Raw genomic sequence first — 17,490 nt, 5'->3', positions numbered from 1 at the left:
TGCGAATCAAGTGTTCCTGTACAGAATGTCCTATTCTCCCATGCTTTTTACCGTACGCTCCAGTTCAGTTCGTCAGGATGTAGGCTCAGCTAACAGCATGGTGATTTGCATGTTCCCCTGATACATACTCAACTGGCTATCTAATCTGAAACCGCTGACTCGTGCTGGAGAGTCATGCAATGGGACTTGCGGGATGAAAAGCATTTGCTTTATAGTAAAAACCTTGTGTGTGGAGACAATTTGCATTAACTGTAGTCCTACTCCGTGGCTCATTCACTCTCTGTCTCACACGCGCTAGTTGTGCCTCTGGGTGGCCCAGGTGGTGCTGCACCTGTTCTTATGAGAAACGCAGAGCTCCTCAGGGTACAAACCTGGCCTCCCTACACTCATGTGCATCTCTCGCTCACGCGTTATCGCTCATTATTCATCGGCAGAGGCAAGAATGGCCGCTACTTGAGTTCAATAAGTGACTTATTTGATCTGCTAGCATAAAACTCAGTAGGTGTTCACAGCTTGTGAACATCACTGCTACATGTTCCGGTGTATTAACGGTTTATTTTATTTTATTTTATCCGCTTATCATCTCTTTTTGAGACTCACTAACCTCCTCTTCTCTTTTATCTTTCAGGATTTCCGGAAACAGGTTGCCCCCTTGCTCAAGAACTTCCAAGGAGAGGTGAGATATTGGGAGATTATATTGACATAGTGATTCAAGCACAGCATTCAAACATTTTATAACGCCTGTTTGACATTCATTTACTGGTCCTGCTCCCCCTCTCAGTACCCTTCTCCCCTCTTTCCGCCTTCGTCTTTCCTCTTATATCGTCATCTCTTCTCTCTTACTTCTGACTCTCTTCTCTGCGCCATCTCCTGTTCTTTCTCTTGCCACTATCTCATTTCCCCTCTTTCCTCTCCCCTCTTTTCTTCGCTCTGCTCTGCTCTGCTCTTGATTTTCTGTCCTATTCATGAAGTCCTGTAGCCCGAGGGTGTGTTTAAATTGCATCCTGCAAAAAAAAAAAAGGCACCACAAAAACCCCGGCTCTAGCCAGTCAAAACTCACCGAATGCTATTTCCTCAGACTTTGTTTGTCTGCATGATTCGGTGGGGTTATTTGTTGATCTGGTGAATCATGAGCCTTTTTTGTTCAGTGTGGCTCATTTATTTATTTTCAATTTAATGTTGCGCCTTAGGTTTCTATGTACCTTGACCTATAAGAGGTGACGTGTGTGTGTGTGTGTGTGTGTGTGTGTGTGTGTGTGTACTCCCGCCATGCCCCTCGATCTCCTCTTCCATCATTTTGGCCTATTTCCATCGTGACTCCTCCTTTCTGGCAGCCATGCATTTCCAGTTCACTCCCATATGTGAAAGTCAGAGGGTAGGAGTGGAAGCGGCTGGTTTGGACCGGGGCGTTCTTTGGGGTTGGAGTGGGTGGACATTCAGCCCAACAGTATCTCCTCCCGAGCACACACACATGGACACACACATGCATGCAAACAAAATCATCTCAATAGATAGTGACAGGGTTGCTTTGCTTCTGGCCATAGAATATTACAGTTTAACACTGGGTTAGTTTCCATATTCTTGTGTTAGAGCAGTGACCACAGCCAGTGGTTATGTAAAAAAGCTGTAATTTATAGTGGTCCCACCATGTTCTGCTGATGATCCACAGTCTATTTAGAGAATAGAAACGGCAGCAATATAATTGCGGCTTTGTCAGCTGTTTCCACCATCCTCATGTTGACACACCTCAACGGCGTGCACACCAGAACACGCTGAGGCACATAGTGGGTGGTCGCGGAACTGAGAAAGACATTATCTTATGATTATTGAGATAATACTGTACACCCGCGCCAGTCTTAGAGCAGCCCATCAATCAGTCGACTATTTTGCGCGCTTGCATGCCACAACACGAGTGGCTCTGAGAATGTGTAATTTTAGCCTGGCTTTGTTTGCTTATTCCTCCTCGCTTTGATCAAGGTAAAGACAGCCCTAGAAACCAGAGGGTCTTCCCGTTGAAGTCCCACAGTATCTCATCCTTAAGCATTTTACTCGCTGAGCTTGAATCTTTACTAAGTGAGTGTGGAACCCAGACAAAACAATATAAAGTTTTATCCTGGGAACTTGGAGGTCTTGATACTCGGTTAATCTTTGTCATTGAAAGGTGGATGCCCTCAGGTCACAATTATTACCATTAACAGTATTGTTTCCACAAGGCCTCAGTTTGGTAAACGGGTTATGTGTGTGTGTGTGTGTGTGTGTGTGTACGTGTGTGTGTACGTGTACGTGTGTTTGTGTGTGTATGTTGCATGCTCAGTGTTCCTTGTTGGTCCATCGATCAGATAAGCTTTTCCATTATCCAAGGCTTCAGTCTCTGCTTCCCATAGCCTCCCCTTATCAGACTCCACTGGGGCCACACACACACACACACACACACACACACACACACACGCAGGTCAGCCTGATGCCCTTCACACACTATGGGTTAGATAGGGGAGCAAGGCGGTGCTGAGTGATGGTGGTGGCACAAGTTGCTGACGTATGTACGCATGTGTTTGTGTGTGTGTGTGTGGATGTGTCAGGGATACCTTTTGCAATTGCAAGCACTTCTCATTGGTAACCTACTGATACTGGTGAGGTATCATTTGTGTCACTTCATTTGTTTTGCCTGGCCGTGTCTGTGTGTGTGATGGGGGCAGGGAAGCATGTAATAGCAGATGTCATCGGGATTGGTTGAAAGAGCTGCAGTTTGGTGCAGCAGGGTTGTATTTGCAAATCCTGGGTGGTCTTCTAATGGCTCTGGTCCTGCAGTTAACCTGCCTCTAACTGTAGGGTGTGTCCTACATTAAATGTCTATTTCCTGCCTCCCATGTTGGGCTATATAAAGCTGCTGTACCACTGACCTTGGCCCAGTCATTGTACAGTCACGCAGCCGGCTTCCTTCGCTGCCATCGGCAGATCACTTTTTTTGCGTTGCTTTGTGAGCATGTGTGTTTCTTCTTTATCATGAGATCGTTGAGCTGATCACATACTCTTATATACGCACGCATGCACACACACATTTCGACACTGAACAGGTTTGGTGTGTGAGAGAGGTATTAGTGCTCAGCATCAGTAATCTCCCATTAATGGCCTTGCATTTGAGGATCCTGATCGCCCAATGTCACACAGCACATGAAGAGGGTACATGATGCAACATGATGTGAGAATGAGATATAGTAGTGGTGTAGTGTGTGTGAGAGAGGGAGAGAGACAGGAGCCCTGTACATGCCAGTTAGACATGAGTGTGTGACAGAGACATGTGACATGTGAGAAAGACTGACACTGAAAAAGATTGAGGGGAAAGAAAAAAAATGAGTCAGAACATGGAAGTAACTGACAAGAGGGAGGATTCGAGAGAGAGAGAGAGAGACATAGAGAAATATAAGGGGGAAAGAGGGAGGGGTGCTGGCACCAGCCTACTCAGGGCCAGATGTTTTGCGGCTAAAAAACTAGAGATGAATCAAAGCCATGTGAAGAGATTTATTAGGTTCCCATAGGAGCCCAGGCAGTATTACATCTAGCCCGCTCTGTTTACAGTGGCAAGAACCCCTAAACCACCCATCAACTACACTACTGGCTTGGCTGGGAATGTGAAGACTTTATATTTGGACTTATATAGGCTTTTGTCTTTATTCCTTTTTTCTCAGTGAATGTGCTGGAGGAGTTGGAAGAGAAACACAAGGCTGTTTAGTCTGAGTGCGTGAGCCAGAGTTGTCAGCTGTATCTCTGCCCAGTACAGTAGCACCCTCTGAATGTCTTTATTTTGGCATCTGTTTCCCTTTATTTAGACTTGATTTCTGATGCTTTTCGCCTCCATTTGTCTGCTTCTCATATTAAAGTGTGACACAGAGGCCATAGCGGCGCTTGCTGCCTAATAGTTCAGCATCGACAACAGTGTTAAAGTTCCCCCAGCGTGATTTCTAGAATTAATCTCTTATGGATCCAATCTAATGCTGTCCATTTCAATAATATCGGTGATGGAATGCATGCCGTGCCCTCTTGTGTTAATGGCTGCAGCAGTAATGGATCCACACTGTATTGCTGCTAAGAGCCGACTGAATAATCTGCCCCTGCTGTGGCTGGAAAGACTGAGCCAGCTGTTTAATGATGTCAGCATGCTGGAGGCGAAGCGAACACACACATTTGCAAACACTGACGGACAGACTGACTTAGGAACACACACACACACTCTAGGACAGACGGACACGGACATGCACGCGGCAAACGAAACGCATCCGTCAACGGTTGAACAGCTGAACTGACTTCACGGGAAGGAAACACCAACGCAGACACTGTCAAGACGACCGCGATGTCATGCAGCATACCAACGCATAGTGAGGATAGACAGCTATGTAGACGACCCTTGCTGTGAAATGAATGGGCCTGCCTTCGGAGTGTATGGATATGACACGCAGTACTGACTGAATGAACCATTCTTTTTCTCCTCTCCTTGCAGATCGATGCCTTGAGTAAGAGAAGTAAAGAAGCAGAGGCCGCCTTCTTGAACGTGTACAAGAAAATAATTGATGTCCCAGGTAAGACCACGTTTCATGTCTGTGCTGTGTGCGTCCTTGTGTATGTCTAAGTGTGTTTTTCGAGACCCCTCCCAAGTCCAAAAAATGGAGACCCCATTATCCACGCAGACAGGACCAACAGGGGAAGAGAAAAAGCATGACACCTTCCCTCTTGTGCTCCTTCACTGTGCATCCAGGCATGTGCGACACCTTAATGTGTCCCCTCGAGATCTCATCCCCACTGGTGAAGCCTTTAGAGGGTCTTAACAGAAGGTGCGTCCTGATATGGATGACAAGTGCGCCCGCGATTGGCTACTGCGAAGTGCGCACATGAGCAGTCACGTTCAGCACACTGAGGAGGGACACGCACCAGAGAACACACAGAACAGTATCCGAACACACACACAGCCACAGAGCTACTGGTTGGAGATTTTCAGCTGTGTGGGAGCCCTGGAGGAGCCGTGTATGTAGGAATGAGAGAGGAGTTGAGTTCATCTATAGCGTAAGGAGGTCATCATATTCCCACATGGATAGACCTACAGTAATATCTTTGGATTGTACTGCTCCCAATAAGTCAGCGCCAGCTCTGACGGGGCTATTCTTAACTTGCAGCGAGACAATGATGTAATGCCTGATGCACACACACGCACACAGACACAGACCAGCCTGACTAATGCAGCAGTCTTGAAAGAGGAAACAGTGTGTTTTGTTCTGTCTTCTATCAGCTGAAGGCCTGGTTAGTCAGCCCAGTGTGCTCTGCTTTAGATTAAAGGTGTCTGGCGAGAGCGTTCAGCACCAGTGGCCCACAAGTCAAACTGCTTTTAACAGGCTGTGCAGTTGATTTGGAGGGGGGCCGATGTGAAGGACGAAGGTTTGATAAGAAGCAGAGAAAGTTGATTTTCAAGGACGCCAACACAGATAGGACTCCAAATTCAGGGCATACAGTTATGCTCCTTGGTGTTTGTACTTGTGTGTATTTGTGTGTGTGTGTGTGTGTGTGTGGTTGTGTGTGTGTGTGTGTGTGTGTGTGTGTGTGTGTCAGGGCTCAGCCCTGCATGGTGTGTCACCTTGACGGCACAAAATCAGCATGAAATTCCCCAATCGTTCTCTGCTGATCTCTCATTAGCATAGTTAAGATATCTAACTGCGTCAGACATGAGACACACACACGCACGCACACACACACACACACACGCACACACACACACACACACACACACACACACAGCCCTTACCCCCAGCTGTAAGCTGTCAGTTCCTCTTATCTGTACAACGCACACACACAAACACACACAGACACGCAAACTGCTCTTTTAGCCGGCATGCTGATGAGCGTCGCCTGCGTCTCTTGGCTGCCTGTCACCAGTCTGCCACCCATGAGCACCAATCAGATGTGATTGGCCTGACTGACAGGCCCCTCTTCATCACACTGACAGTTAACCCTGCTGTGTGTTCACAGAGATGTTGGTAAAATGCCTCCAGAAAGTTGTCTTTCTTCCTTCTGTCTCTTGTTCCTTTAATCTCTTATTTACCTTGCCTATTTTACGGCTCCACTTTGTCCATCTGTCTGCTCCCATGTTTCTCTTTTTTCTTGCTTTCAAGACGCATCATAGTGAACACTTTAACAGATCATAGCCCAGTTATCTCTTTTCTTAATGTGTGTCATCTATGGTACTGTCTGTGTCATTCTACAAGTTATCCAGTTCTATTACTGGATCTGCAGTTGACGCATTATTCCCCCCTACAAACCCAGTTTGGTTATCTCATACACCAACAAAAGTTTCTGTTTATACAATAGCTGATAGTGTATCATTCAGTAACCTTTTATGGATAAGCACAATGTGCTCAAGAAATTATGACCTTTTAGAGTTAAAAAAGGCATAATATGTAGTCCCATTGTTGGTTGCTATTTGTAAACACGGCATTCAAATTTCACCAATCCTCCGCCTAAACGAGCAAGTGAGTGAGCGCGAGAAAAAAAGAGAGCAGCGGTGGTCGAGTGAGCTAAAGAGTGGATGAACAGAGGGACTGCCGTTAGTGCGAAAACCAAGCTGTGAATCAGAAGAATAAAACAGCATTTTCTTTTTGTTTGACAGCAGTTACATTGTCAAGCACAAATAAACATCAGCACCTCGTCACAAACCGTCGGCATGTGCCAGTTTTGAGTGAATGCAGCTCAAGGCGCAGTTTAAAATCCAATATTCAAATTTGGCTGTTACGGTTTTGGGGTAAAGAAACGTCCAGGGTAGGATATTTACAGTTGAACAATTCACTTTATAATTTACAAATAATAACCATGAATGAAAACACAAAGTATATAGTGTAACATATATTTTTAACTTAAAAATGAAGAAAACTACAGTGGAAAGAGAGAATGCATCTTTTTTTGCACATCTCTTAAAATATTAATAACTCCCTGTTATAATGTAACTGTGATGATCGAGTATGAAATTATACTATTAGTTCTGCAAATACCTAATCTATAGTATTAGCTGTCTGATGCATCAGTGACTTAACTCACCGTGTCATATTACTGCTAGTAATTGTGATATCTGTTGGTCCTGCTTGGAACCAGTAACTCTCCATGGGGAGATCAAAGGTCACGGTCAGCTCCAGAACAGTTCTCCTGGAGCTGCAAGAGATTCATTGCCTTGCTCAAGGACACTTCACCAGGGCAAACACTTGCTCTCACAGGACCTTGGATGTAGTTATTCCTAGCTCACTACACCACCCTGCCGCCCTTGTTTGTGTAATCTGCTTTGCAGTGTGTTAATGTGGTGTGTTTTCTCTCTGCCAGATCCTGTACCTGTGCTGGAGCTGGCTCAGCAGCTGCAGCTGAAGCTCCAGAGGATGCACGACATTGAGACAGAGAACACCAAACTTCGCGAGACACTGGAGGACTACAACAAAGAGTTTGCAGAGGTCAAAAACCAAGGTTAGAGACGGGATACATGCAGAGCCACACAATTTGGTTATTCCTGACTTCAAGAGGGGCATGGATGTAGGGCACATATACCTGTGATTAGGGTTTGTGTAGTTCAGTGAAGCAGGCTGCAGCAGTGAGAATGAGAAACACATTATCCATATTGCTATTTGAATGGCTAATTTAAAGTAACATCTGACAACCATGTTTTGGTGAACACCGACACATTTACCGTGATGTGCATTGTCCCTGTAGAAATGGATAAAAAAACAAAATATACAGACCGGGAGTGAAAAGATCTGTCATAAACTAGTTCTCGGTCATCACCGTCACTGTCAGTTGGAAATATTGTACAAAGCTTTTTTTTTTTTTAACATTCAGGTTGGCTGCAACAAAAGCAGTAATGTTTTTCTTTTTTTTTTTACTGCAGCTAGGCTGAAAAACTCACACTAGCAGAAGTAAAAGTAAAGCATGGTAGAAATGTCTAAATTGGAAATGTTAGAGAGGCAAAATAATTTAGCTTATTCTTGAAGGTAACCTTACTGTTATGTCTGCATGTTGATGAAACTTCAAGTGCAAGTATAAGGTCAAAGACGCACACTGGTATATAGAAGCCCTTTTCAAAGGAAGACGCCACATTTGAACATATTTTAATGCCTTATAAATTTTTCAAAAACACAAAAAAATGTACAAGGTTTTACATTTTCAAATAGGTTTTCAGGGGAAAAAAAACATGAGGCACAGTTTCATGAATAAAAAACGACAGGCTACCTCGGGGTAAAGAAAGATGGAAAAACTGACGGAGGCAGAGGGATGAGTGAGAAGCAGTAATAAAAGTGGTGTAATTTCAGTCGAAAGGAGGAGTGAGCGAGCGAGCGGGGAATGTTTTGGAATCCCCCTTTCCTCAGTGAGAGTTAATTGGAACAGCTCGATAGCGGCAGGGTTCCATTCTGCCATTGATTTTCCTGTTCCCTCATCCTTTATCCCTCCTTCCCGCCTCAATAGATGGGGGATATTTAAACCCCAAAACACACTGTGGAACTCCCACTCCTGTTAAATGCACACACGGACCTGCCCCCCTCATACACACACACACACACACACACACACACACACACACAAAAGAGTGCAGGGGCCATTGATCCCCGCAACCTAAATGTTTAAAGTTCAGTTAAGCAGTTAAGGGGTAAGAGGGCTCTGAGGGGACTCTCCTCTATTGATTATGTGTCAGAGCAGTGAGACTGGAGTTTAAATCACACGCACACGCACACAAAGTGCTAAGAGCCCTCAGTCAAAGGCAGCAAACAGCAATGCTCTTTATCATTGTCTCACTCACTTATATCTTTCTCTGTGAAACGCACACACACACACACACACACACAGGCCTATTTATTACCACAGTTATGTGTTAGATTTATTTCAGGCTCTCCTATACAGAGCTCAACCGTCTGCAGGTTATGGGGTTTCAGCTCTATTGCAGTACTAATGAAGGTAGCCTATCTACTGTTAGCGAACGGTGAATTCTCAACACCAGGTATGGATGTAAAGATTAGGCAGGAGCTATAGGGGCCAAGACCTTTGTCTGTGCTGATAGAGAATCAACATAGCATATGAAATGCTGTTCTTTAAGCAAAGGTCAAAATGATCGTCATCACTGCCATTTATTACATCTAGGAAACCGCTATAGTCTGCTGTCTATATATTTTGCAAATTGCTTTTATTTGACTTCTTCCTTCCTCTTCTCTGAATGCCCAACGTTATGCTTTTGCCTCCTCCAGAGGTGACCATCAAGGCCTTGAAGGAGAAGATCCGTGAGTACGAGCAGTCTCTGAAGAATCAAGCTGAGAACCTGGCCCAAGAGAAGCAGCTCCAGCTACACAACGACTATGCAGAGAAGGAGAGGTAGAACCTTTAAGTATTGTGTGCTATAGCAGTGGCCTTTCAAGTCATAAACATTGTGCCCTCAGACAGAGCTGCTGTGATTCTAATCTTTGAATGATGGAGTTCTGTCTTTATTCAGCAGAGCTATTCATGACTTTATCATTATGTCTTCTAAGATAATAGTCCTTGGATTATTTTTTGTCAACATTTTGCCGCCTGTTGCTTCTCTGGCTTTGCCTTCTTTTTACAGATGAATGCAGGAATGGAAAAAACATTAAAAAAAACAAAGCCAGCATTTTTGTCATGTGGGTGCTTGCCATTCTAGTCTTGATGGGAATCAACACCTCAGACTCCTATTTCCTATCTTTACCACAATATCTTTCACTTGTTTTTGCTGTGCCTGAACATATACAGTAACTGAATGAAACCCACCAAATTACCATATAATGACAGAAATTATGCTGAGGTGTCACTTAATTTTGATACAAAGTAATTCATTTTGATTTAATAGGTTATTTCCTTTCCAAATGAATTTTCAAGGCATTTTGAAGTGTGTGATTTTCAGATACACAGGAAGCCTGTGCCAGTAATAAATGGGTTCAAAATTGCTGCCAGATATTTAAGGAACATGAAAAAACAATGCTGCATACTGAAATCATGTATTAACTCTTACAAAGGCTAGAATGAGTCACTCTGATACTTTCCTTTCCCAGGAAAGTGCCCGTTCAACATAAGGATGCAGGCAGCTGTAATATTGTTTCACATAAAAACAGACTTGGACCTCTTTCCTCAGATATGATGGGGGCCACTTTAAATTCTGAATGTGAATCCAGGTTCAGTGTGGATAATCCTAAAATGTAGTTATCTTAAAGTACTATGTGCTCCTATTTTGAATTAAAGGGATAAATAAACTTGTGCAGAGTGAAAGAGAATGATGAGCACTCATACGATTTGCCGCTGCAGCCTCAGGGCTTAAAGAGACGGCACATTGCCACTGAGGGTGAGCAGGAGTTAAAAGCTGTGAAGGATGAATCAGAAGCAGAAAATGCTTCTCAACTAGGAAATGAAGCACCACCAATAGAAATAGTGGGTTTTAGAGCTCACCAACACATTGCTAATGTGCTGTTTTCTGTGTTAAAACCACACATTACCATGCAGATATAACAACGATATGGAGGCTGCTGTAATACCACTTGATGGAGACTTATGTTACTGACAAAATGGCTACACACATCCTTTCAAAAGAAAGTGATGTTGTCCTGTGTTTTTTCACTGCATCACTTCATATGTGTATGAAGGAAATGACTTCCTCTGTGGTGGTTGATCCTTTAGCTGTATTCTGCCTTGCATTCCCTTTTCAGCAACTTTTACGTGCATTTAAGTTATCAAAACGTTTTATATAACAGTTTTTCTCAAGAAAAATAGCCAGTGGTTTAGATGACTTACTCTTCATTGCACCATATTCTACTTTTAAAAGTACAAAGACTGATGTCTTTCACACTCCACACGTTCATTGAAGCACGTCAGAAGAAACTTTCTCAGGGATCATTTTGATAAAAGTCTCTGGCCCACTTGATTCATAAGATGTGTGTTTCTAAAATGTACCTTACAGAATTCATATTTCCCCTTGTGTCAATCATCTTATTTGCCGTGAAGCCGTGGTAATGCTTATTGCCTCTTTCAGATATACAGCAGAAGATCAATTGTCCAACTGTATTTCCTTTACGTCAGTGTTTTTATAGGCCTCTTCCTGTCTGCAGAGAGCTGACTTCCTGTGTCTGAGAGGAGCAGTAAATGGATGGCACCTCTGATGCATTTTATCCTGCAAGGAGTGAGGGAAGGAGGGAGAGAAAGATGAAAGGATGAAGTAGAGGGCAGAAAAACAGAGATGACAGGAGAGACAGATTGGCGGAGAAGGGGGGCATCAAAGAGTGCCATAAAGACCGTCTTTGTGCTAGATTATTGATGTTTTTACACGCAGTGGCAATTTCTCAGCAGAGCCCAACTTTTTAAATGCTAAGAATGAATCTATTTTATCCTTGTGGTTTACGCCACCTCCCTCCCTCTCTTACTCAACCCTTGCTCCCCTCCCCTCCCCCCCGTGCAGTGTGCCCCAGTGGCCAGACATTCCTGCCTAATAGGACTGCTTAATGAGGAGTGGGTTGTGTTGGGAGGATTTTAGTGGAGAAAACACTTCAGAAATGGTGGGAAAATAGAGAATAGTTGCAGTTGCCACAGAGTGCGAACCCAAGATTTACTGACTCAGTATCTATCTGTGACTTTCTGCTCCCGGCTGTCTTTGTCTCTGTAGGAAACTCCAGGAGAGCCAGGACTCCATGTCCTCAAGGTTGGAAGAGGCCGAACACAAGGCCCAGTCCCTACAGACAGGTACCAGCCCACTCAGTCTTTACAGGCCTGTGAAGAGTTTAAACCGGCTCAGATAAGATGGCAACAATGTCACTGCATATCAGGTCGTACTGGCATGAAAGCATTAAGTATTTCTCATGAATGTGAAGTTTAACACGTAATCTGCTGCATCTGGACTAGGTGGGTGTGGTTTGATCAGATTGAAAGTGGCCTAGCAACATAAGCAAATAACTCTACAACCGTCAATTCACACCAGTGAGAGAAGCATATGCAAAAACATGAATACGGAGATGTCTCCCGTGAAATTCTCACCTCACTCTTTTCCCGTGTTTTACAGCACTTGAAACAACTCAGGCCGAGCTCTTTGATTTGAAGACCAAGTATGACGAGGAAGCCACAGCAAAGTATGTGTCTTGGTGATCTATGTGTGTGTTTGTGGGTGACTTCTCCACTCTGGCTCCTTCATAGTCTGCTCCTGACATAATCATCCTGTTTAGTGAATCTCCTTGCTTGGAAACTCCCCCTTCTCTCCCAAACAGCTGGATTGTCTCCCAGCAGCCTCCAAATCCCAGCATTACCCATGCACTGTAAATACTGACAGAGATGCTAATGCATTTTGCAGCCATAGAAAACACCAAACTAGAGATTATTTTGTGTGTGTGGCAGAGGCTAAAGCACTCTCTGATTCATCAGGGTGACGAGGGTCACTTTAAGATCTCCGACTAAAAGCCACGCAGGCTTCTAACAGGACCTGTAAGATAAGGTGGCTTCAATTACTTGAGCTGTGGGCATCTATCATTATCGATCTTAAAGCAGTGGCGAGGATGAGAACAGAAGCTTTTCCATGTCAGCACTCCTCACTGTGAAGTGGCACTTTATGACATTCACACTCTGCGTTCCCTCGGGGTTAGTAGCGAGAACCAGAACCCAGACCAGCATTCAGAAACCTTAAAATTCTGAGGAGAAAAACCAACCCTTTCATGTTTTTTTTTTCATGGTAATTTGTGTACTGCAAAAAACCATTAACTCTTTATTTAAATCCAAGTTTCCATGTTCATAAAAATGGTCAAGGGCATCCTGTGTGAGAGCTGCACACGATGTACGGCAGAGTATCAACTTGGCTTTTAAAGTTTTCCCCCACCCCACTTACCAAGCCCCAAACTCGCTGTGTCTCTCCATTAACAGAGTTGTTAAATTGATTGGCTGTTAAAAACAGATCGATCCCTCGTCTCCCTTCCTTACGTTTCCCCCTTTTCTGCCTCCCTCCCGTTGGTTTTTTATGTCCTGCATTGTGCGTTTGAGAGTATAAGAGAAAAGGCGACAGGAAGATATTGCGTGTGGTATAATGACACTAATCAATAGGTTTCATTGTCTATCAGAAGCCCCCCCCCTCCCCTTTATGTCCCCCCCCCCCCCCCCCATGACTATATTGCAGGGCTCTTACATTTTCGCTTCCTTCTTCCTTTTTCTCTCCTTGTCTGTTCCTTTTATGTCAGAAGAAAACACATCTTGAAAAGACACATATAATAGTCCCCATTTGCTTACAGAAGCTAATAAACACATGCCGGCCCACATCCACACACTCACACTCACTCACACACACTCACACACACACACACACACACACACTCACTCGTGAGCCTGAGGCAGTCAGGGTCCTTGACTATGTGGCGTGCTGTGATCTGAAATTTTAATGCAACGCTTTAAAGCACACACAAACCCTCTCTAACCCTGCACCCTCCCAGTCCTTGGAGTCCTTCCCCCGTTTACTGCTTGGCTGAGCAAATCGCCAGTGTTTGGCTGAACACAACTTTTAACCCTTTGATTGCATATATTTTGGCCCCAAAACACAAACGCCATACATATCTTGTACTTTTTCCACGCAGACACACATGCGCAGAGACACACACACACACACACACACACACACACACACACACACACACTTGCTCTAAAGTTTCCGCTAAGGAGGACATTGCGTGACAAATCCCCCATCCTCTTGCTGCATTCGGGTAATCTGCCTTTTAAAATACACAACACACACAGACACACGGACGTACACACACTCCCTGAGAATTTGGTCGATGTTGCAGTGCCCAGAGTGTGTGAGCTTCAGTGGGAGGCGGGCCTGCAGATGTAGTGTAGCCCCCTGTCTGTGTCAGCGCTGTGAGGGTCTGGCTGGCCGCATTTTACCCGTTTAGTCCCTGTTAAAGATTAATGATATATTGATCCCCAACCCCACAGGATGCTGTGTGTGTGTGTGTGTGTGTGTGTGTGTGTGTGTGTGTGTGTGTGTGTGTGTGTGTGTGTGTGTGTGTGTGTGTGTGTGTGTGTGTGTGTGTGTGTGTGTGTGTGTGTGTGTGTGTGTGTGTGTGTGTGTGTGTGTGTGTGTGTGTGTGTGTGTGTGTGTGTGCATGCTCCTCTGTATGTTTGTGTGTGGCTTTATCTGTGTATAAAGGCTTGATACCATTTTGGGAAAACAATTTAATTGCTGATAATTAGGAAAGGAAAGCCTATTGACTGGTGCCTGTGTCCATCTCAAGCACACACTCACACAAAATGGCGCACAACATACACACAGACACAGACACACTCTCACAGCTAGCTTCTTTTTAAGCCTCCTTGAAATCCCCAAGGTAACACGCTGAGAAAAACGCAATGTGGAGAAAGCCAGGGAAAGAGAAGAAATGGAGTGATGAAAGCTAGAGGGCAAAAAGCAAGTCAGGGGCTGGAGGCTACAGTGAGGAAGAGGGGATAAGAGTGTGATAGAGGAGGGAAATGAAAATCTAAATCAGGGGAATATCCTGCTGGCACCCGAGGACAGGGGCCGAGGAAGAGAGGGCGAACGATGGGAGAAGGGAGGTGGAAGGGGAAAAAAAGATGAAAGGAGGAAAAAGTGGAGAGCAATGGGAAGGGAACGGGTTGAGGGGAGAAGGATCGAGGCAGAGGGAGGAGAAGAAACGGAGCGGTTGAGTGAGGAGCAAGAGAGAGAAGATGATAAGAGATGAAAAGGCCTGTCTGGGATGGAGGAAGTACAGTAGGGGCTCAGAGGCTTCTTTCAGAAGTCCTACAGTACTCACTGATGTCACTTGTGCACCCATTGGCTTTCATGGTACAAAAGAGTGTGTGTGTTGTTTGTGTGTGCAATCTCAAGTGCAGTTGTGCATCTACTCTATAGCTCCTCCCTGTGGCTGCTCTATAGAGCTTTTTAGGTAGGTTTGGTGGCCTAAAATCAGGATTTACCATTACGAAGGACCCTCCCTTTACTGTTCAGTGTTTGATGAATTAATTCCACTGGGTGCATCGGCTGGCCATGAACACTTCCTGCCCTGCCCAGCGACTGACTGACTGTATCAGGATATGCAGAAAATCCCTTCCCTGTGATCTGCTTTGGCCCTCAGCCTCTAGCTTTGCCTTTATAATTCCCAAATACAGCCAAATCCAAAGGTTATTTAAGAAGACTTTGTGCATCTGTACTTTGATTAAATGATCACATTTGGAGCAGGAGCGGTGGTGTATTTGGGTTGCATTACTACCCATAAACGCTCTCCATTACAAGCTTTTCTGGCTTGTTGGCTCTCTGACCTTACATTTGTGTGTGCGGGAGAGCGAATGAGTGCACACGTGGTTCCTGCACACTATAGCTTAAGACAGGATAAAAGCTGGTGAGGTAGTGTACTATTATGTTGCTTAAATGCATACTAGATCCTTTTAACTGTTAGGGAAAGAATAAAAGCTGCGAGTGAAAAGCTCTCCCACCCACATGTGATTCTTTTTGCTGCATTGCCTGTGGCACAATGTTGACCTAATATCAACTGTGTCTGTTTTGTTAAACACATTCAAATCAGTAGTACTCAAGCCTATGGGACATAACACTGTTTCTCATACTGTGACACACAAATACAAAAGCTGCGTGGGTTATTGGGTTCACTATCAAAAGATTGCAGTGAAATCAAAAGGTCTTAATGGACACAGCAGTGCACATATGCGCTCACATATTTGCACTCAACGCCGCCCATGTATTCTTATCAGCAACTAATGTCTTAAAAAACACGCATACACACTGTGTCTCAACGCTGCATCGAACACCTACCAAGCAGAAGATCTTAATTTATTTTTCTCATGCGATATTAAATATATTTTAAATGTATCTTTAGGCCCATCCACAAACAAACACTCACTACTGATTAACAGAGAGGGTAATCATATTCAAAGTATTATTTAGGCATGGTGTATGACAACATTCTTATAAAATTCATTATGTCACGTCCGGCGTTGTTTTTGTCCTCATCCTCGACGTTTCCTCTCCAATGTTTTCAGAAACGTGACAGGTATTCACATTTCTCAAGAAAGAGGGCTATTAAAACTATTTTACCAAAGTTCAAAAAGATGGGGTATTATGGGGATGTATTCCTGCTGTCTGACCTCCAGCAAGTGAGAGGTGAACCATGGCCTCCATCCAGACCATTAGTCAGACACAATCACACAGCTTCATAGCAGATTAGTCTGCTGTATTAGGACTTAGAGATCTATTAATGTAATCCCTCTGTTTTAGTGTGGCCTGGGTTTAGGGGCTTACATGTGCACACCCACACACAGACACGCACACATACGCACACACTTAATAAATACATGTATGCATGCACACATACAAGCTGTTTGGGTTATGGAGTTCACAATCAATGGATTAAGGTGAAATTTAGACGACGGTAGCTTAATGGACACGGCACCGGCGTTGTCTAAATGTGTTCTCTCTCCCACACGCATGTGATGTGAGCAGCGTGTCCTTGTCTTCCTGGGATTCATCTATCCATTTATCCATTCTTTGTTTTATTTGTGTGCTGTATTTCCGTGAGTCTGTTAGAAGCCCTGTCACATCCTCTAGTCACTGTGAATGTCTTTCTCAGGGCCGATGAGATTGAGATGGTGATGACAGACCTGGAAAGAGCCAATCAGGTAACCCACGTTGTTCAAATTGTCCTTTCAGCAAATGTTTTTTTATGAATATACATAGAAATCAACTGTGTTCTTGAACTGAAACTTTTAAAATAACAATGTGGCATACAGTAGAAGGAAACTCTGTAATTCTGATATAAGTACATTTATTTTTTTTTCTTCCTCAACAAATGTCATGAAAAATATCATCTGTCGTTACAAAGCCTAATAAAGCTTATTGTTCTGTGCCAAAGAGCTCCATCGTCGCCCCGAAACTGTAAAAAAAAACCAGTGACAAGAGTGACATCAATAAGCCACAACGTTGCTCTGGGTGACATGGTCCTTCATTATGTTGAACATGGGCACTGTAGTTTATTTTGAGTTGATCCCATGCACACCATTCTGATGCCGTACGTATTCACCAGAGCACCAAATGTGTATTATTCCACGGCTGAAATGAGTCCCCAATAAAAGGGCCGTTCACTGCTGTAAACCCCCCTTTCAGATTTATATCTTAAGGAACAATTGTGCTTGTGGCAGGAAAAATGTGAAAGTATTTAGGGATGGAATAACACTGTTGATTAAAAAAAAATGTTTTATGGGATTTGTTGGGAATACCAAAAACAGAACATCAGCAACTGTATCTTATTAAAATCTAAACATTGTTGTGTCCAGAATCTATTAAATGTGTCTTACATTAGCAAGTAATGACTTGCTTATCAATGTGAGGGCTGCTGCTTGTTTTCTGTTTATTACACACCTACTAAACCCATTCAGCTGAATTAAGCCCCCTAGCGCGTCCTCTGCCCTTGTGTTGTAAATATTCTGTGG

At 44.0% G+C, this 17,490-nt stretch overlaps 1 protein-coding gene across 5 annotated transcripts in view; it reads left to right on the top strand.

The window, feature by feature from the left end:
* cux1b (cut-like homeobox 1b) overlaps positions 1 to 17,490 on the top strand; it is a 58,467-nt gene that overhangs the window by 21,358 nt on the left and 19,619 nt on the right. For all 5 annotated transcript variants that reach the window (XM_084019716.1, XM_084019715.1, XM_084019712.1 and 2 more), the window contains exons 3-9: positions 629 to 676; positions 4,496 to 4,574; positions 7,351 to 7,488; positions 9,255 to 9,378; positions 11,669 to 11,745; positions 12,062 to 12,128; positions 16,632 to 16,680. In XM_084019716.1, coding sequence (XP_083875842.1) covers positions 629 to 676; positions 4,496 to 4,574; positions 7,351 to 7,488; positions 9,255 to 9,378; positions 11,669 to 11,745; positions 12,062 to 12,128; positions 16,632 to 16,680 — 582 coding nt within the window. The remainder of the gene's footprint in view (positions 1 to 628; positions 677 to 4,495; positions 4,575 to 7,350; positions 7,489 to 9,254; positions 9,379 to 11,668; positions 11,746 to 12,061; positions 12,129 to 16,631; positions 16,681 to 17,490) is intronic.

Source organism: Eutrigla gurnardus (assembly GCF_963514095.1).
Source record: "Eutrigla gurnardus genome assembly, chromosome: 10".
NCBI classification, from domain to species: domain Eukaryota; kingdom Metazoa; phylum Chordata; class Actinopteri; order Perciformes; family Triglidae; genus Eutrigla; species Eutrigla gurnardus.
This window is presented reverse-complemented; position numbering and strand designations above follow the sequence as displayed.